This window comes from Callospermophilus lateralis, chromosome 3, assembly GCF_048772815.1.
Source record: "Callospermophilus lateralis isolate mCalLat2 chromosome 3, mCalLat2.hap1, whole genome shotgun sequence".
In the NCBI taxonomy this organism is placed as follows: domain Eukaryota; kingdom Metazoa; phylum Chordata; class Mammalia; order Rodentia; family Sciuridae; genus Callospermophilus; species Callospermophilus lateralis.
The window spans coordinates 103,519,637-103,541,862 of NC_135307.1; the positions used below are offsets into that span (position 1 = coordinate 103,519,637).

Sequence of the window (22,226 nt, forward strand, 5' to 3'; positions counted from 1 at the left end):
TATGAACATTCATGTACATTTATCCTGTTTCACACATTGAGAGTGAAAACTCTCAATGTGTGAAACAGGATAAATGTACATGAATGCTCATAGCAGTATTATTTGCCATAACCTCAAACTGGAAACAATTCAAATAACCACCAAAAGATGAAATAATTGTGGTATATTCATATTTTGGAATATTGTACGACAATGAAAATGAACAAACAGCAGTTACACACTACACACAACTACCTAGCAAATTATATATTTGTTTATTGATCTATTGTTTGTTTTTTACTCTAGAATGTAATCTTTATGAAAACACAGTTTTGTTCAGTGCTGTGTGCACAGCTTCTCTAACAGCACATGTTACATAGTGGTATGTAATAAGCACTCAAATAAATTAATGAAGTATGAATGTAGATATTCTGCCTATAGAAATTTGAAATTTTGTATTATTTGTTGCTAGTCTGTTTTAAATTTAATTGGTGTTCATATATTTATTTTATTCTAGTCAGATTTTTGTGATTTTTGAACCCATGGGTTCTTAATCACTGAGCTACTCTAGTCATATTTGTATGTATTTCTTAGAATTAAAACTTTAGGTTCTTTGGGAAGAGTTAATGGAGAAAAGTACTATAAATAGTCTTGAGATAAATAAAGGTCTTGGGCTGGGGTTGTGGCTCTAAGTTAGAGTGCTCGCCTCCCGGAAGGAGGGTTTGATCCTCAGCACCAGCTAAAAATAAAATAAAGATATTGTGTCTACCTATAACTAAAAAATAAATATGAAAAATAAAGAAAATTTAAAAAATAAATAAAGGTCTTGAGAAAAATAATGACCATCCAAAGATATTATGCCCTTAAATTTTTAATTAAGCATCTAAGTCCTCATGTTGAAGGAATCAAAAATAAAAGTCATAGATATGTTTTTTTGTGTGTGTGTGTGATTTGCACAGAGTAATAGCCTAAGGATTTTCTCTCAAAGAAAAGATCTTATTTGGTTTTCCATCAAAAGACTGACAAGTGAATACATCTTTGTATTTTAAGTTAACATGAAATGTATAAGATACATATATAACATTTCCCACAATTTCCTGCTTTGGGTTTTTCTTTTTATTTTACTTTACTTTCTCATTTTATTTTATTGTAGTGTGTGGTAGTGGGGGTCAAACCCAAGGCCTCTTACATGCTAGGCAAGTTCTCTACCACTAAGCTACAAATCCAACCCTTTTTATTTTGAGACAAGGTCATCTAAGTTGCCCAGATTGCCCTTGAACTTATGATCAAGTAACCTGAGCCTGGAACTTTTTTAGATCTTTTAAATTAACCTCCTTGTTTGAGAGGCACTATCCAGAGTATTACTTGCACAGATGTATGTTAAGAACTATGATATTCAAAGAATAAATATTCAAAATGATCATTTCGATGTAGGAAGAAACATTTCTTATTTTTCGCTTATTTTTCTTTGCATCATTATTTAATTTGTATTTTTGTTTTATTGTGTGGTTACCATATTAATACCATGATGCATGTATATAATTTTAAAATAAATATAAATGTATTTTTTAAGGATATGAAGATAATAGAAATAAGTTGTTTGGGCAACAGAAACTTTTTTTCTTCAATAGTCAAAGCAAAGAATAATGGAAGGAAAGTACAGATACCCAATTACATTTCTTAGAGTTTAAAAGTTTGAATTTACTTTCCTTCTATACCTGTAAAGACAAAGATTAAATAAGAATCCTGATGCAAATGTTGTTCTTGATTAATATATATTAACCTTCCTCCAGAAAAACAACATTAGTTATATATGTTCATATTTCCACTACACTTTTCTAGAAACTAAATAATAAATAAAATGGAAGGACTTTGTTAACCCTATGAATTAGGAAATTTATATTTGCCTTGCTTTAAATGCGAGCCATTTTTAGTTAAAATAAATACTGCAGTTTTTTATTTTTCCTATTGAAATAAACCACATTTATTTTAATCACTTAAGTACATCTTTTTAACCCTAATAAATAAAGTTGTGATGCACACCTATAATCTCATCTTCTTGGAAGACTGAGGCAGGGGAACCACAAGTTCAAGGCCAGCATGGGCAACTTAGAATAAATAAAAAGGACTGGTGGTATATCTCAGTGCTTGGGACCCTAGGTTCAATTCCCAGTACCTCAAAAATCAAACAATAAACAAAAAATAAAGTTGCATGTGATAATCTGATTTTATAATTTTTGCATAATTGAAATACAACTTTGTACTATCTTACATAATGTATTACATCAAGCTATAAAAAAACTGGAAACTGTTTTGTGTTTTTTCAGTGCTGATTTTCTTTTTCATAAGTATTACTTTTGTATTTATTATTGTATTAGAATAAAAATCTTTAAAAAGTGATTTGGATTTCTTTTGTTATTGTTTCTAATTTACCATGATTAGTGAGATAGTCATTTGTTTTCTAGATTGATGACATTGTAAAAGCTGTTGGTAACTGCAGCTACAACCAACTAGTGGAGAAGATCATCTCTTGTAAGCAATCAGACAATAGTGAGCTGGTTAGTGAAGGTGGGTGAGTGTTGCTACTACTTGACTTTTTTATTCTTAGCAAAATAATTTGTCTTAAAATTTAATATCTTTCAAATTTCTTACATAGGACTTCTAAAAATACAAGTGATGCTACTTGTAGGAATTAAGCAATCATTAATAAAAGTGCGAATGAAAGATTTTTCCTAGAACCCTTTTCACTTGGCTTATAAAATCAGGCCTGGATGCTAAAAAGTCTTTGGAATCACTTGCAAGCTTTGGTATGGTCAATTACTCAGAGGTTACTGATAATTACTTTTTTTAAAGGATTATTATTTGGGAGGACTGGGTAGATTGTATAATCTATTATGAGCACTTCAGTTGACAGAAATGAGTATTATGTTGCTTAAGTATTCTTTTTTAACAGACCTCTCCCTTATAAGACAGTATATTAAATCCCTATTCTGTATCAGAATATGTCTATGTATATTAGTAGCTCACTGAAATTACCAAATTCCTCCTTACAAAAGCAGCTTAATATTTTTTTCAGCTGTGTTCCAGTCAATTATGGGAGAAGCTGATTTAAAACCAGAAAGGCTATCAGGAACCACAGCACTTGGATATACCTTTCCCACCACATACTTCATTTTTTCATAAATAAACACAGATAATGAAGCTGCTATTTTCTTTTTTTAGAAGGATAAACAAAAAAGAAATCAAGAGAAGCAAGGGATAAGTTTCATTCTGCCTCAGACACACTTCTTTTATGTAAGATATAATAAAAATTGATACATCTTGGGGCTAGGGTGTAGCTTAGTGGTAGAACACTTGCCTAGCATGTGTAAGGCCCTGGGTTCCATCCCCAGCACCACATAAAACTAAATAAACAAAATAAAGGTGTTGTGTCCATCTTTAAAAAAAAAAATTGATACATCTTTTAAAATCAAAGCAAATGACTACAAGAATATATAAAAGATGTGTACACAAATCCACATTATATTAATTATCAGAATGCAACTAATTATATTATTCACTTATCCAGAAATTTGACACATTTATGCAGGTGTTAAGAAAATACATGATATTTAACTGAGGTTGATCCCTTGGTCTTTTATTTGCAAAAAACATATGGATCATTGACTTAGATGACAACTTTCACTAAAACTTAAGGCAAAAAACTTAAATTTTAAGAAGGAACAACAAAAACTGTTTTAAGAATGTTTGAATGAACAAAATTCAACTCACTTGAACTATATATTCATGTCCATGCTCTCATTTCCAAATATATATTCCTAAAAAGAAGCCCATAAGAAAATTTCTATGTAATCTGCTTTCTCTTTAATGTCCAATATACTATTAGATTTATGCTATTCATTAGTAATCAAAGGAACTAAAGATTTAAAAAGTGGTAACAGACAGAATGATAGCCAAGAAGGGATGTCTGAGATTTTAGGGTTCGAAACTGCTGAGAAAACTGTGACCGTATTTTTCCCAAGCCAGACTGCAATGCTACAAGAATAGTACTAGTACACTAATTAACACAACGAATACCAAAAAAATGAGTCACTTCATTACTCCTTTTTTCTTAACTTGATGTTATACCTTTTATTTCTCTGACATTGATTCCCCAGGATAGTGAGAAACTATTGCTAAATTATGTAGTATCAGTAATTTGAGGAGAATGTCTTGGTAAAAGCAAGGAAGTAATCTCCCTCTATAGTGGCATATAATTTTCAGTTAATAAATACTAAGCATATTTATTGATTAATTCTTTCATATACAAATTCTGTAATAGTGAAATTATGCATAATATTTTTTCATATTAAAAATAATTATATGTGGAATTCAGTATAATTAAAAAACTAAACTAGTTTTTTGTTTATAAAAAATTACAAAACTTCTATAAGGTGGTAAGAAATCATGCATCAGAAAGAAAAGACCAGGCATAGTGGTGCACACCTGTAATCCCAGCAACTGGGGAGACTGAGGCAGGAAACAAGTTCTAAGACAGCCTGGGCAATTTAATGAGACCTTTTCTCAAAAATAAAATTGAAAGGGCTGGGATGTAGCTCAGTGGTAGAACATTTGCCTAGCATGTATGATTTTTATTTATCAATAGCATTTATCTTTCCTCCATCATTTTTCTTCATCATGTTCTCTTGGCATTAGCTTTTTGTTGATGGAATAATAAACCTAAGAAAAACAAAATAGAGGAGGAAAGATTTCTTTTTTACTCAAAGGTTTTAATATATGGTTGGCTGGCTCCATTGTTTTCACCCAGGTAGGGGAAAGGGTGGATGACGAGAAATAGCCTTCCAGGGACCTATTTCCTCCAATAGGCCCCTACAGTTTCCCTCATCATCCAATCACTTCCCCAGATCCCCAACTCTGCATTTCATATCCAAGCCATGGCACTCTTGGATATATAGTGTTCAATGAAGTAGTCTGCTTTGTTTTTCTATTTAGCCTTCAACTGTGCCTTTAAAAAAAAAAAATTATCTTATTTTATTTTATTTTTTTGCAGTTGTAGATGGACAGCATAGCTTTCTTTCTTCCTTCCTTCCTTCCTTCCTTCCCTCCCTCCCTCCCTCCCTCCCTCCCTCCTTCCTTCCTTCCTTCCTTCCTTCCTTCCTTCCTTTCTTTTCTATGTGGTGCTCAGGATGGAATCCAATGACACACATGCCAGGCAAGCGCTCTACCACTGAGCTACAATCACAGCCCTGTACCTTTCCTTTTGAATCAGTAAAATATGCCACACTGGTTTGTTTCTAATTTTAAAAGCTTTGGTCATAGATGATAATTATTATTATTTTTTTTTTCAAACATTTCATTTGTTATCAAGGTGCAGGGTGTAGGAAATACTTTTAGTAACTTTTTTTTTTTTTTTTAGGAAAAAATGTTATTTAGCTGACAGAATTAGAAAGTCTTTCAACTTCTTTTATATAATGTTCATTTTATTTTGGTGCTGACACTTTATAAGAAAAAGCATAGAACTTTTACGTGTACATAGAGTACATATTATTTGCTACTTCTTTCAAATGTCAATACTTTCTGATCTAGTTAAAATGATGGATTGTGTCATAACACCAACATCAATAAGGAAAAAAAAATAGTACCTGCTGCCAGACTTCACTAGAGCTTGAATTTTAATTCCAGATACTCTCTTAGGAATAATTATTTTTTTAAACAATTGTTCTTAGGATAATGATATGCTTATAAAATAATTCCAGGATATTTGTTCACTTAATCAAAAATTTATTGAAACTGTATTATATGGTGTTAACACTAAATAATGTAGATTGAACCACATTTTTTTATTAAATAATATTAGTTTCTTTTTTCTTCAGCTTTTATTTTCGAGAATCTCAAACCCACACAAGAGTTGGGACAGCACAATGAACATTTATATTCACTTTTCTTAAATTCACCAATTATTATCATATTGAATATTTGCTTTTTTCTATATTTCTGCACACACACACACATTTTGCCCTAAATCACATGACAATTAGTTGCAAGTATCATAGTACTTTTTTTTAACCCACCAGTGCTTCATCATTTGTCTCCAAAGAAAAAGGAATTCACCTGTTTAAAGTCTTCTTTATAATCACAATATAATTATCTCATGCAATTTAGTGTTGATACGGTATTACCTAATATAAGGTTAATATTCAGAATTTTTTAGTTTTTCCAATAATATCCCTTAAAGCTTTAATTTTTTTCAGTGTAGGCTCTAATCAAAGATCAATTAGTTGTCTTTAGTTTCCTATAATATAGAAGAGATTCCTAATGTTTTTCCTATTTTTCTTTCCTGCTTTTTTAAAAAAAAAAATCTACTGTGAAATTGACTTTTAGTTTCAATAGTCCAAGCCAGTTGTTTTATAAAATAGCTCTTAATATGGATTTATCTGATTGTTTCCTCATAAGTAGGTTTAAATTATGTATTCTTGGCAGTATGCTGCATAGATAGCATTGTGTTCTTCTTAAGGCATAAAATCAGGGGGCACATGGCTGATTATCCCATTATTGGTGATGTCTAATTTGATCAAGGTGGTACAGGCCAAATTTTCATTGTACAGATTTCCTTTTTCCTTTATAATTAATAAGTAACCAGTGATGTTCTGCACTGAAACTGCGAATGTCCTGTTCTTAATAAATCATTTGCCCAGGAAATTGTGTATCCATCTACTCTTGCCTTAATCAATTATTTCTATGTGGTTATGATACTTTTATTATTCTATCTACATTTATTATTATTCTTTTGTAAAAGATGGTTTTCTCTTTTCTTCCCCATCCCTCGATAAAAATAATAATAATAATAATAATAATAATAATAATAATATCAACATAAACTCATGGATTCTTTTTTTACTTTTATTTTTGGGTACTGGGGATTGAACTCAGGAGCACTCGACCACTGAGCCACATCCCCAGCCCTATTTCATATTTTATTTGGAGACAGGGTCTCACTGAGTTGTTTAGCGCTTTTTTGCTGAAGCTAGCTGACTTTGAATTCACAATCCTCCTGCTCAGCTTCCCAAGCCAGTCATGGATTCTTAATTAGGATGTTATATTCATTATTATTATAATTATTCTTTTTGACACTTAAATTGTTCCAGATGTGGCCATTAGGATGCCTTCACATTGGGTCCCATGTTCTGCTAAATCCTTATCATTTTTTGAGCCCTTTATTTTTTGGCACAATGAAATGTTCTTATCTCCCTCCTGCTCCCCTGGAACCATATAAGTCTCCATCTTTTTATGTATACACACACACACACACACACACACACACACATACATATATTTATTTATTTTTTTTTTTAGTTATCGGCGGACACAACATCTTTGTTTGTATATGGTGCTGAGGATCGAACCTGGGCCGCGCGCATGCCAGGCAAGCACCCTACCGCTTGAGCCACATCCCCAGCCCCAAATCTCCATCTTTTTAAAGAAAATCTGAGCATTTGTCACATGAAAAAATTGTTTTGTGGCTAGATGTGGAGGTGGCTGTAATGCCAACAATTCGGGAGGGTGAGATTCGGGAAGGATTTTGAGTTCAAAGCCAGTCTCAGCAACTTAGCAAGGAAAAAAGAGAGAGAGAGAGAAAGTGTTTTGCCTCTCCTCTTGTGGAAAAAGCACATTAATGTATATGATTTTTGAAATTTGAAATTACAAAAAGAAAATTAACAATTTATTTAAAGCTGTCACAGTGACAAAGTTCTGACCAAGCTTAAATTTGCCTTAAAAACAAAAACAAAGGGCTGGGGATGTGGCTCAAGCAGTAGCGCGCTCGCCTGGCATGCGTGCGGCCCAGGTTCGATCCTCAGCACCACATACAAACAAAGATGTTGTGTCTGTTGAAAACTAAAAAATAATAAATAAAATTCTCTCTTAAAAAAAAAAACAAAAAAACTCTGATGCTTGTGTCAGCTTTATCCAAGCTTAAATTTGAATGCAAATCTCAGACAAGATTACATCTAGGCAATATTTTTAAGAATATAAATTATGTTTCCTTTCCTCCTATTTCTACTTTCTATTCCTTTTTGCCTAATTTTAGTGCTTCTTTTCCTAACTTCACCTTCTTTAAGGGAATAAGAGCATTCATATTCCCTAGTAACTTTCTAGTAACAGAAAAAAAATTGATAAATCTCATTTATGATTGAATTTCTGAATATAAGAAATATTTTTGAGTATAATGATCTTGTTAAGAAAAAAAAAGTGATATTGGCCGGACGCAATGGTACATCCCTGTAATCCCAACAGCTTAGGAGTCTGAGGCAGGAGGATTGTGAGTTCAGAGCCAACCTCAGCAAAAGTGAGACACTAAGCAACTCAGTGAGACCCTGTCTCCAAATAAAACACAATGTGGTTCAGTGGTTGAGTGCCCAGAGTTCAATCCCCATACCCCCCCAAAAAGTGATATTATGTTCATGTGAAGATGTATAATAACAAATCCTACCATTATGTACAACTATAATGTACCAATTAAAATATGGAAAAAGAATTTTTAAGAAAGTGCTTAATTTAAATTTATTTTCAATAATAATCTTTTAATATTATCATTATATTAGTGGCTTTTTACCTTTAGTATCACTATATCTATAAAAAGTTGAAATCTAATCTGAATGCTGCAAATAAACTCTATATTATTTGAAATGGTGGACTATTTGAAGCAATACATTTAAGTAAATACTATATAACATGGAGTTATATACCAACATTTGTTTAATTCATCATAGAAATTTGTACCTAGATTAGTCTTTTCAATACTCTACTATAACCACTGCTTTACAGATGCAGGAGAATTGGGAAATACTGTGTTTTGTAATTTTTAATAAATAGTTATTGCTTTGTAATTTAAGGATCCATGTATTTATGATCATCTGCACTAAATCTTTAAATGTTTTAATATCAGTTTTAATAAGTCTCCTGGACTCCAGTCTTACCATAACTAGTTTAATGTCCTTGAGCAAGTCATTTATTCTCTGTGAGTCTAACTCCTGTTTTGTAAAAAAAAATATATATATATATATATATACATATGTATATATGTATATATAAGACTTTTCTAGCAAAGACCTTTCTAGCATTAAATATTTGAATTTCACACTTAACATGAGGTTAATGTACTGTATGTCCACTGAATTTTTGTATCTGTATTTGGCAAGGGGAAAGGAGACTACAACACTTTACCACTGAGCTACATCCCAGCTCTTTTTGCTTTAAGAGGGTCTCACAAAGTTACTTAGTGCCTTGCTAAGTGGCTGAGACTAACCTCAAACTTGCAATTCTCCTGCCTCAGCCTCTGAGCCACTAGGATTACAGGCATGTGCTACCACACCTGGCTTTTTGTATCTTTTTTTTAAAGGGACTTAAAGGGATTTGGAGAGAATGTATGTGAGTGAGCTGTTAAAGGAGCATTTAGAAACATTTTTCTGAAAGAAGCATTTAGGGGGCTGGGGTTGTAGTTGCAAGGCCCTGGGTTCAATCCTTAGCACCACATAAAAATAAATAAATAAATAAATAAATACAGGTTAAAAAAAAGAAGCATTTAACTATGTGGATATTATAGACAGGAGTGGTATTTTGCAGCATAAACAAAATGCTTCATTTTTAAAACTTTATATATTCTACTTGGTAAAAGTTTGCAGTTATGCTATCAATTTCCTTTGATTGTAGCCTCTTTTAACTTTTGCACTTCTTTAACTTCCTCCTTTAACTTTTTCCCTTCCTACCTTAATCAAGTTCTTGGAATAGTGTGGGTATTTTTAACATTTTTACAACCATTTTGCAGCTTGAAGTGCTATGGCTTGTTACCAAGGAATACACAGGCAGTTGAATAAATACATTACCTAGCCTTCTGGCCCTGCCAACTTTCTACCAGGTTTATTTATTTATTTATATATGACACAGAATGCATTACAATTCTTATTACACATATAGAGCACAATTTTTCATGTCTTCATACCTGTACTTTGGATAATAATGATCATCACATTCCCCAAGTTTATTTTCAATTTCTTATTGAGGCATTAGTTTCTTATTACAGATTCATCTTTATTCCCTATATCTGCACCTCTCAGCTTACTTATAAAACTCTTTAGAAGAACCTCCCCACTTAGTGCTCCTGAGACATTTTTTTTCTACTAGAGGAAAAGGAGGGAAAGAGAAATACATATTTCAAAATATATTTATACAGTTGATTCTCATAGTTTGCAGTGGTAATGTTCTATGTTGAACAAGGAATTAGTGAATGCTAAAGTATTGTTCCTAGGCAAGACACAAGATTAGGATTTTTTTGCGGGGGAGGGCGCATCCAGGTTTGAGGGGGGGGGGGAGCATTTAAGCACTGAGGCACATTCCTTTCCTTCTTATTTTTTATTTTGAAACAGGGTTTCACTGAGATGCTTAGGGCCTCACTAAATTGCTCAGTCTGGGTTTGAACTTATGATCCTCCTGCCTCAGCTTCCTGAGCTACTGTGATTATAGGTGTGCACTACTAAGCCTGGCTCGGTTAGATCATTTTTTGTCAACCAGTCAACAACCTTATTTTATGAGTGTTTCTGTTTTAAAATACTTTATTTAATAATATACTATTGATTCATTGACATTAAACTCAGAGCCAACAACACTATAATTCATGCCTGAACAAAGCTTATCTGACATGTATTTTCTCCATAACAGCCTTTCTCCACTTAGTACTAGCTATTACTTTAACCTTACACTTGAGTGAGGGTTGGGTGGGGGCAATATTTCAAACTGAAAAAACATCAACAAAACGTACAAAAATATGAAAAACATGACACCAAATAGACCATGAAAAGGACACTTGTCTATGGTATGAGCTGAAATAACAAGGCAGAATGTTGCTGGGCAATTCAAATTTTTTGCCTATCCTCAGATATCCCCAAATGACCATTGAAGTGCTGTGAGTATTGATTTTTAGGTATTTATAAATAACTTTTAGCTAGTACATGAACTCATAACTTTGCAGTTAATGATGATCAACTGTACCATATATCTTTTAAAATAAAATTCAGACAACTTGGGGCTGGGGATATGGCTCAAGTAGTAGCGTGCTCGCCTGACATGTGTGAGGCACTGGGTTCGATCCTCAGCACCGCATAAAAATTTAAAAAAAAGATATTGTGTCCACCTAAAGCTAAAAAAATAAATATTTTTTAAAAATTCAGACAACTTCTGTTTATTTCATTCTGTTTCAGAAAGAAAAGAGATAATATCTATTTCTAAATTTTGTATATCTACAAAATGAGTGGCATGTGTTGGAGGAGATTAGGATAAAAATGGCACCAACTATCCTACTGCTTTCTGTTGAGTTTTATGCCTACTTTTAGGTTTAAGGAAAGAATTTAACAATTTACACTTGAGAATTATCTGGGATCTCTGTTAAAAGCTCAAGACTACTTAAGTAACAATGTTTAGGCAATTTGTCTTAAGGTAATTTGTGAAGGCTACTTGTCATTTTTAAACATCTTGCCATTGGGGCAGTAGATGTTGGACATACATCTTTCCTACCCACATTTTAAATTGCTAACTCCTTGGTTTTTAAAATATATATATATATATATATATATATATATATATATATATATATATATATATAATAATATTTTTTGTTGTAGATGGACATAATATCTTTATTTATTTATTTTTATGTGGTGCTGAGGATCAAACCCAGTGCCTCACATGTGTGAAGCAGGTGCTATATCAAAGAGCTATATCCTCAGCCCCATTTGTATTTGTTTTAATGGGTTTTAGTTTAATTAAAGTATTTGTGTCTTTTATTGTAAGCTGTCACCTAACAGTTTATTTAGGATGGGAACAACTGTAGATATAACTTCTATACCTAAATTAGAAAGATGAATCTCCAATTTGGGGCCACCATCATAGGAAAAGTTTTATATTGATTGGACTTTATATATACTTGAACACAATATTAATAGAAAAGAGTAATTTTTTAATTTTGAAATTCTTCTTCCATCTACTGTTGTACATCTAATATTATGCATTGGTTCCATAGGCTTTGTAGCTGAGCAGTTTCTAAATAATACAGCCACTCAACTGACATACCATGGATTATGTGAACTAACTTCAACCGTTCAGGAAGGAGAACTTTGTGTGTTCTTTCGGAATAATCATTTTAGCACCATGACCAAATACAAGGTATGATATAGAAATAGCTGTTCAGTTATTATTCTAAGTCAAAGGAGCTTGATTTAGAGATATTGTTTGATTTTCTTCAAAATAAAAGATTATAGGATAGTATTCCTTAACCATCAAATTGTGAAAGTAATTATTAAATACTTTTAGGATGGAACGGATTAGCAATTGTTCACAGATTACCACATTAAGAAATATTTATTTTCTAGAAGGGGGGCATAATATCGTAGAAGTAGAAAGAACTAGGGTGACTTTTAATAATGGATGCTTGTGAAATAAGCACTAAGATTTATCTGTGCACACCTATAATCTATTCAAGAGGCTGCAGTAGGAATATCATTGTGTTCAAGGCCAGCCTGTACAACATGGTAATACCCAATATTTATTTATTTATTTAAATTTTTTTTTTATTAGCACACATAACATTACAATGATCTTGGCAATTCATACATTTGAATCATTGGGGTATAATTTCTCATTTTTCTAATTGTACAGATTGCAGAATCACACTGGTCATAGAGTCACCTATATACATACAGCAGTCATAATGTCTGTTCTATTCTTCTGCCCTTCCTATCCCCCCTTCTCCTCCCCTCCCCTCCCATCATTTCTCTCTATCCAATCTAATGTGACACACTTTTTTTTTCTTTTCTTTTTTTCATCACAATATCATACATGTATTCTGTATAACGATGAGGTTCTCCTTCCATCTTCCGTGCAACTCCCCTTCTCCCTCTTTTTTCCTCCCACCTCTCTTCCCTATTTAGTGGTAGTCTTCCTCTCATGCTCTTCCTCCCTATCCCATTTTGAGTCACCCCCCTTACATCAGAGAAGACATTTGGCATTTGTTTTTTAGGGATTGGCTAACTTCACTTAGCATAATCTGCTCTAATGCCATCCATTTCCCTGCAAATGCCATGATTTTGTTATTTTTTAGTGTTGAGCAATATTCCATTGTGTATAAATGCCACATTTTTTAATCCAGTCATCTATTGAAGGGCATCTAGGTTGGTTCCACATTCTAGCTATTGTGAATTGTGCTGCTATAAACATTGATGTGGCTATGTCTCTGTAGTATGCTCTTTTTAGGTCTTTTGGGTATAGACCGAGAAGGGGAATAGCTGGGTCAAAAGGTGGTTCCATTCCCAGCTTTCCAAGGAATCTCCATACTGCTTTCCAAATTGGCTGCACCAATTTGCAGTCCCACCAGCAATGTATGAGTGTACCTTTCTCCCCGCCCCCATCCTCGCCAGCATTTATTGTTGTTTGACTTCATAATGGCTGCCATTCTTATTGGAGTAAGAAGATATCTTAGTAGTTTTAATTTGCATTTCTCTGATTGCTAGAGATGGTGAGCATTTTTTCATGTATTTGTTGATTGATTGTATATCCTCTTCTGAGAAGTGTCTGTTTAAGTCCTTGGCCCATTTGTTGATTGGGTTATTTGTTTTTTTGCTGTTTAACTTTTTGAATTCTTTGTATACTCTAGAGATTAGAGCTCTATCTGATGTTTGAGAAGACCCAGTATTTAAAAAGAAATAAAAATTGCCTTTATGGTAGTGTTTACTATCAATGTGACTTTAAATTCTTCTTTTATTGCTTTTCATGGCTCTGCCAAAGGGGGAAAACCCTTTTTATTATTATTATTTTTATTATTATTTTTATTATTATTTATTCTACTTACTTATACATGACAGCAGAATGTATTTTAATTCATTGTATACAATAGAGTGCAACATTTCAATTCTCGGAGTTGTACGCAGTGTAGAGATGCACCATTTGTGCAATTATACATGTACCTAAGGTAATGATGAAACCTTTTTTGTTATCTCTTATATCTATCCCTTTTTTTTTTAATATTAGGTGTCACCTAGTTTAGGAGTCTATCAATTTGTACCTAGACTTCTATGGTAGAATACTGTTCTTACCATGTCAATAATACAGCAGAAATATTCAGTAGCACCTAGTGCCTAGAGGATTAAAATGCAAGCTATGTTCTGCTATTCCCAGTTACTTATACTTTGTGTAAGCCAAAATAGTTTCTTTCATTGACAATCCCCCATGCTTTTTTGTTTCTACAACTTTACTTGCATTCTTACTCCTTAATCTCTATTCACAAAGCTCTGATCAATTTTTTTGGTCTATCCAAATATTATCTGTCTTGAGTCTGGGATGTTGCTCAGTGATAGAGATTTGCCTAGCCCTGTGTTGAGACCCCGCGTTTGATCCCCTTCACACGCACACACCAAAAAAAAAAAAAAAAGAAGAAAAGAAAAAAAAAGATCCATTCTTTTTTTATTATTATTATTTTTGTAGTTACAGATGGACAGCATACCTTTATTTTATTTATTTATTTTTATGTGGTTCTGAGGATTGAACCCAGAACACAGTGCCTCACAGGTGCCAGGCAAGCACTCTACCACTGAGATATAACCTCAGCCCAAATGATCCATTCTTTAAGAAGCATTTCAAACACTAACCCTTCAGGAAAGCTACCCCTTCTCTTCCTAAAGCAGTGGTTCTCAACCCAGATTGTATGCCAGAACCATCTGGGGAGCTTTTTAAAAAATACCAATGCCCAGAACTTACACTAACTCAATTAAGTCAGAATCTCTGGAGGTGTAGGACCTGAGCATCATATGGGTTGTTTTGTTTGTTTGTTCTATTTCCTTTACTTCCATTATACCATCTTTCTAATCTTGACAGTTTTGGATAAGATATATTTTTACTTCTGTCAAGCACCCATTGAAAGCATTATTTATAAGGGTTAGAGATACTTCTTAATTGACCCAGAGACTGAATGCCTGATTTATAGCAGAATTTTTAACATTGTGGCTATGGATGTAGAACTAGAAACTGAATCGGAATGCTTTAAAAATACTAAACCAAGAGCCAGGTACAATGGCACCTTCTTGTGGTCCTAGTTACTTTGGATGCTGAGTCAAGAGAATCACTTGAGCCCAGGAGTTTTAGACCAGCCTGGGCAATGTGTCTTTTGACAACAACAACAATAAAAAAGTTCTTTCAGGAATTTGTACCTGAAGAAAAGCAATTTAACCAGAGAAAATACTGAAAAATAAATAAATAAAACTTGGTGGTGGGAGAGGGTTTTTTCTGTTTAATATTTATTTTTTAGTTTTCGGTGGACACAACATCTTTGTTTGTATATGGTGCTGAGGATCAAACCCGGGCTGCATGCATGCCAGGCGAGCGTGCTACCGCTTGAACCACATCCCAGCCCCATGTGCCATTGTTCTAATAAGTTTGTTCAGCATTAAAACTACTATTCTCGTCCATTAGTTCTTGGATTTTTAGAGTGTTTATAGCTCTTTATAAACTTGAGCCCAAGGGAATCTGTGTTCTCATAGGACATGAGAAAAAAAAATAGCTCGTTTTTCAAACAAAATAAGAGTACTTTAATACTACATTAGGTCTTCATAATGCCATTCAACTAAAACCATGAAACTCTTTTGTCATGTAAAGAGCTATGGCCTTATCCTGAAAAATCATACTGGAATTGAACCCAGGGATGCTCTACCACTGTCCTACATCCCCATTCTTCCTACCTCACTTTACTTGCCCACTCCACCCCTAACCGCCCCCCACCCTTTTTTCTTTTGAGATAGGCTAGTCTCAGACTTGCAATCTTCCTGCCTCAGCCTTCTTAGTGTGGAAGATTACTTCTTAGTGTGGGAGATTACCTGCACCATCACACCTGGCACTAGGGGCTTTTGTTTGACTATAGGGAAGGTATATCTCTATTCCAGTACTTGTGTAGATATTGAGGCTGTGGAGTTAGGTTAGACTCTTTGGTGACATTCTATACACCAAAGCATTGAAAAGTATATAACTATTTCTAAAACCTAGATCTGGACAAAGTATTCTGCTTATTAACTATATAATTCCATCTTCATAGACTGCCATAGTCCTGCCGATTTTATATATTAATCAAATATACTGAACTGATAAATTAATCAAATATACCTATTTTTCTTTCTGAACAATATCATCAACCTCATGCTTCCCAATTAGTTAATATTGTTAGAACTATGATTTTGTTTGCATAGGATATTTTCTCTAATGATAGATACTAATTGACTTCCTATTGTTTGAAAGACCTCTTACCATTCCTAGTTTTGTGATTTACCATTCCTAAATTCTGAACAATACCTCTGCTGTTTCTTCCACTACTAGCAAAACAATCAGGTCCAGCACTGTTATTACTTGTAATAGCAGCCTCCACAAATCCTTCACTAAACTTTTCATCCCTTATTTGCACATTGGCAGCAAATATGTATATCCCAAATTTCTGCTATCATGTATGTTACCAACCTCTTTGTACTTCTGCCTAATCTTATGCAATTAAACTGGGCAGATAATCTTGGCAAATTCACATTGAGTACATGACTGTGTTTTTCAATAGCATAAATAGATTATAATCTGAAAGCAGAATGAGGACATGGAAGTAGATGCTTTTCAGGGCTATTCCTATGGGTACAGATAGTATGAGATATTTTATCCAATCAGGAAGCTTAAAAGTATAAAAATGAGTTGTAAAGAAACTACCTTTTTCTTCTAGATCTGTTTTGCTTCTCAAATCATTTGCACAATTATGACTCCTAGGTTCTTATCATTACCTAATTTTATATCCAAGACTTAGTTATTACAGTTTATTTTTATGATCCTCCTTTTTAAATACTTTCTACTTGCTCTTAACTAAAATAAACTACTAATTGCTTGGCCCCTGTCTCAATCACATAGCTTCTGGAACTTTGGTTCACATAAGGATATTTGCTGTTTCCCCATTGTGACTCCTTCTGGATCATTCTTTGACCATATCAGTCTTTATATTCATGTCATAACTGTTTCCCTTTACTCTTGATTTTAAATTACTGATATCTCCCTGGAGTATATTCAAAACCTAATGTTTTTTGTTTGTTTGTTTAACTTTATATTTAGGTATTAGAAATGAAAAATACTTTAGAAGGAGTATAGTTCTGGATTTTTACTGGCGCCAACTTAAAAATAAATTTTTTTCTGTATAACGATGAGGGTCTCCTTCTATCTTCCATGCAATTCCCCTTCTCCCTCCTTTTCCCTCCCACCTCTCTTCCCTATTTAGTGGTAATCTTCTTCTCATGCTCTTCCTCCCTATCCCATTTTGAGTCACCCCCCCTTATATCAGAGAAGACATTCGGCATTTGTTTTTTAGGGATTGGCTAACTTCACTTAGCATAATCTGCTCTAATGCCATCCATTTCCCTACAAATGCCATGATCTTGTTATTTTTAAGTGCTGAGTAATATTCCATTGTATATAAATGCCACATTTTTTTAATCCATTCATCTATTGAAGGGCATCTAGGATGGTTCCACATTCTAGCTATTGGGAATTGTGCTGCTATAAATATTAATGTGACTATGTCCCTGTAGTATGCTCTTTTTAGATCTTTTGGGTATAGACTGAGAAGGGGAAAAGCTGGGTCAAATGGTGGTTCCATTCCCAGCTTTCCATGGAATCTCTATACTGCTTTCCAAATTGGCTGCACCAATTTGCAGTCCCACCAGCAATATATGAGTGTACCTTCCCCCGCCCCATCCTCTCCAGCACTTATTGTTGTTTGACTTAATAATGGCTGCCATTCTTATTGGAGTGAGATGGTATCTTAGAGTAGTTTTAATTTGCATTTCTCTGATTGCTAAAGATGGTGAGCATTTTTTCATGTATATGTTGATTGATTGTATATCCTCTTCTGAGAAGTGTCTGTTCAGGTCCTTGGCCCATTTGTTGATTGAGTTATTTATTTTTTTGTTTAACTTTTTGAATTCTTTGTATACTCTAGAGATTAGAGCTCTATCTAATGTGTGAGGGGTAAAAATTTGTTCCCAGGATATAGGCTCCCTATTCACCTCACATATTATTTCTCTTGCTGAGAAAAAAACTTTTTAGTTTGAATTCATCCCATTTGTTGATTCTTGATTTTAACTCTTGGGCTATAGGTGTCTTATTAAGGAATTTGGGGCCTGCCCCCATGTGATGGAGATTAGGGCCAACTTTTTCCTCTATTAGGCACAAAGTCTCTGGTTTGATTCCTAGCTCCTTGATCCATTTTGAGTTAACTTTTGTGCATGGTAAGAGAAAGGGATTCAGTTTCATTTTGTTGCATATGGATTTCCAGTTCTCCCAGCACCATTTGTTGAAAATGCTATCCTTTCTCCATTGCATTCTCATGTATGATGTTGTGAGGAGAAAAAATAAAAGAAGTGTGTCACATTAGATTGGGTGAGAGATGTGATGGGGGGGAGGGGAGGGGAAAGGGGGATAGGAAGGGCAGCAGAATAAAATACACATTATTATTGCTGTATGTATATAGGTGACTGTATGACCAATGTGATTCTGCAACCTGTACAATCAGAAAAATGAGAAATTATACCCCATTTGATTCAACTGTATGAATTGTCAAGATCATTGTACTGTCATGTGTAACTAATAAAAAATAAATTAATTAATAAAAAATAATAATTTTTCATATTGATCACATATAGAAATGATACATTTTGTCTGGATTAGATTAAATAAAGTGTATGTTTAAATTTTAAACAAATAAATAAATATTTTAAAATTCTGGATGAATACAAAGGCATATTTTAAAAAAAGTTTCTGGGTTGGGGATGTAGTGCAGTAGTAAAAGCACTTGCCTAGCATGTGTGGGGCCCTGGGTTCAACATCCAGTATCATAAAAATAATAAATACAAAGCGGGTACAGTAACACATGCCTGACGTGACTGAGGTTGAGGCAGGAGGATTGCCAGCCTCAGCAATTTAGTGAGGTGCTAAGCAACTCAGTGAGACCCTGTCTCTAAATAAAATACAAAATAGGGCTGGGGATGTGGCTCAGTGGTTGAGTGCCCTTGAGTTCAATCCCCGATGCCAAAAAATAAAATAAAGTTAAAAATACATAAATAAATAATAAACTCATTTATTCTGTTTCCTCTTTGACTAAGGCTAGGGTAGCAATTGTTTTCCCACCAACTGCTATATTTAAGTAAAAATTCATTAAATTTAGTTTAGTTTAAAAATTCATTAAATTTAGTTTAGTTTAAAGTTGTTGTGTTAGTGATCAGATACCCATGAAAAACAATTTAGAGAAGAAAAAGTTTAATTTTAGGCTCAGTTTCAGAGGTCTCAATTCATGGTGGGCCAGCTTCATCACTCTGGGCCCAAGATATGGCAGAACATCATGGTGGAAGGGTGTGGCAGAGGAAAGCTGCTTTCCTCATGAAAACGAAATCAGAGCAAGTGAGATGCCTGGAATGAAATATAAACCCCAAAGGTATGCCCGTGATTTAATTTCCTCCAGCCATACCTATAGTTATCACAGTTAGTTTATATTATTAATTTATCAAATGAATTAAACCTCTGATTAGGTCACAGCTCTCATAATCTAATCATTTTATCTCCTGCATTAACCCAGGGGTTTTAGGGGGAAACCTCATATTCAAACCATAACAGTGGTTGATACATTAAAAATTGTCACTTTCTTTTAAAATAAAGAGAAAGGGAGAAATGTGGAAAAAGGAAAGTGAAAGGATTGCACAGTAGCAAGAGATATATTGTCTTTTTCACTTATATAGAAAACAGAAGATAGACACAGAAACTGAGATTTAGGTATTACTCATGAATACAATATCTTTGGTTTATTAAACAATTATGGGGCCTATGATGTAGTTCTGTGGTAGAGCTTTTGCCTTGCTTGTCCACACAGCAAACAACAAAGCAGTTATGTGGCTTGTACTGTATTAAGCATTTTACATTCATTATCTCATTTAATCTTTACAACTCCTCTATAGGGTGTGGATTTATTATTATTCTCACTTTATAGCCAGGAAACAGACCTAAAGATTCTAACTTGCCTAAGAACACTCAGTTTGCAAGTAGCTCCAATATGACTTTCAAGTCAACAGCAATGCCTCACTGCCTCTCTGGGGAGCTCCATGTGGATGAGACTGATGTTTGTTAGGTAGCTTTATCAAAGTTTGTCTTTCAATTTATAAAATACCTTAGAAACTTTCTCAGAAATTTGGGGGCTGGTGATGTATCTCACTGATAGAGTCCTTGCCTATCAAGCACAAGGCCCGGGCTTTGATCCCCTAGCACAAAAAGAAAAAAACAAAGAAAAGAAAAAAAATATAAAATTTCAAATTATAAAAAGCATTGTGGCTGAGAATATAGCCCAGAAGTAGAGTGCTTACCTAGCAAGTGGGAAGTACTGAGTTCAGTTCCCAGCACCACACACAAAAAATAAATAAATAAATAAATAAATAAATATAAACTTAAAAATGTATAAAATACTTAGATGTGGGTAGCTCATGCCCATTATCCTAGTCACCTAGGAAGCAGAGGCAGGAGGATTCCAGGTGTAAGGCCAGCCTCGATAGCTTAGTGAGACCCTGTCTCATAAAGGGTAGAGGATTGGGCTTCAGTTGTAAAGCACACTGGGTTCAATCCCCAGTACCAAAAAAATTAAAATGAAGAAGTAGTTTATAAAATACTTAGAAATTCTTGTCTTAGAATACCTCTATATCACTCATAAGAAAAGAAAACTAAGATCTAAAGATGTTGAGTAGTTTGAATCCAAGTTAATTAATCTAAAATATTAATGCAGTCTTCCATGTTTGAAAGATTGGAATTAATTTATTTGAGAATTTTTTTATCAATTTATAAATCTTGACAATATTGTCAGATATGTTGTTAATACAAGTCACTACAACTAATTTATGAGGTTGTTTGGATAGATTTTTATTCGGTCTTCTTTTGTAATACAATTGCCTATTTTTAAAATTTTGTTTTAAATTTTTTTTATTTGTTCTAATTAGTTATACATGACAGAAGAATGTATTTCATTTCATTGTACACAAATGGAGTACAACTTTTCATTTTTCTGGTTGTACACGACATAGAATTGCACCATTATGCAATCATACATGTACCTAGGGTAGTGATGTATGTCTCATTCCACCATCTTTCCTACCCTTATGTCCCCTTCCCTCTACCTCCTTTCCTTTGTCTAATCCACAATTCTTCCATTCTTCCCATGCTCCCTTCCCCAATTATGGATCTGCATTCACTTATCAGAGAGAACATTTGGCCTTCAGTTTTTTGGGATTGGCTTACTTTGCTTAGCATCATATTCTCCAACTCCATCCATTTACCTACAAATGCCATAATTTTATTCTCTTTTAATGCTGAGTAATACTCCATTGTGGATATATATGTAACACAGTTACAATTGCCTATTTTTAAGAAAAGTAAAATTTTTCTTGTGTTGTCTTTATCATTTTTATATGCATTAATAAGAACTTCTGTATCATTTTTTTTAATATTTATTTTTTAGTTGTGCTTGGACACAATACCTTTATTTATTTTTATGTGGTGCTGAGGATTGAACCCAAGGCTTCACATGTGCTCTACCACTGAGCTACAACACAATTTTTTCTGAAATTGTGTTTTTCAATATTTTATTTTATTTCCTTTGTTTATTTTGTGTGTGCTGGAAATTCAACCTAGGGCATTGTGAATGTTAGGCGAACACATGCCCATAATTCCAGCCACTCTGGAGGCTGATGCAGAAAGATCTAGAATTTGAGGCCAACCTGAGCAACTTACCTGTCTCTAAAAATAAAACCAAGGAAAATAAATAAACAAATAAAAACAATGACTAGGAGTGTAACTCAGTGGTAGAGCTGCTTGCCTAGCAATACATGAAGCTCTGATTTCAGTCCTTAAAACAGCAACAACAAAAAAGAGAGACAGAGAGAGAATTTATTCTTAAGTACCATTTGGAGAAAAAATATTGATAAGATTATGGTTATCAAATAGCCAATAAAATAAATTGTAAAGCAAAGATATGGTGTAGTATGATGAAATTAATTATAAATATAAGAGACCATGAAAAAGTATAATTCTTGAACCAATGGTAAACCCTATGTTAACTATTATCTAGTGAGAACTATGAGCAAGTATCAAAAGGTCTTACT

At 33.6% G+C, this 22,226-nt stretch overlaps 1 protein-coding gene across 2 annotated transcripts in view; it reads left to right on the forward strand.

Moving 5' to 3' along the window:
* Mindy2 (MINDY lysine 48 deubiquitinase 2) overlaps positions 1–22,226 on the forward strand; it is an 81,236-nt gene that overhangs the window by 47,681 nt on the left and 11,329 nt on the right. Inside the window, exons 5-6 of one of the 2 annotated variants that reach the window (XM_076850857.2) lie at positions 2,445–2,547; positions 12,050–12,192. The exons of the other annotated variant lie outside the window; for it this stretch is intronic. Of the exons in view, the coding sequence (XP_076706972.2) occupies positions 2,445–2,547; positions 12,050–12,192 (246 nt within the window). The remainder of the gene's footprint in view (positions 1–2,444; positions 2,548–12,049; positions 12,193–22,226) is intronic. 2 annotated transcript variants of the gene reach the window in all.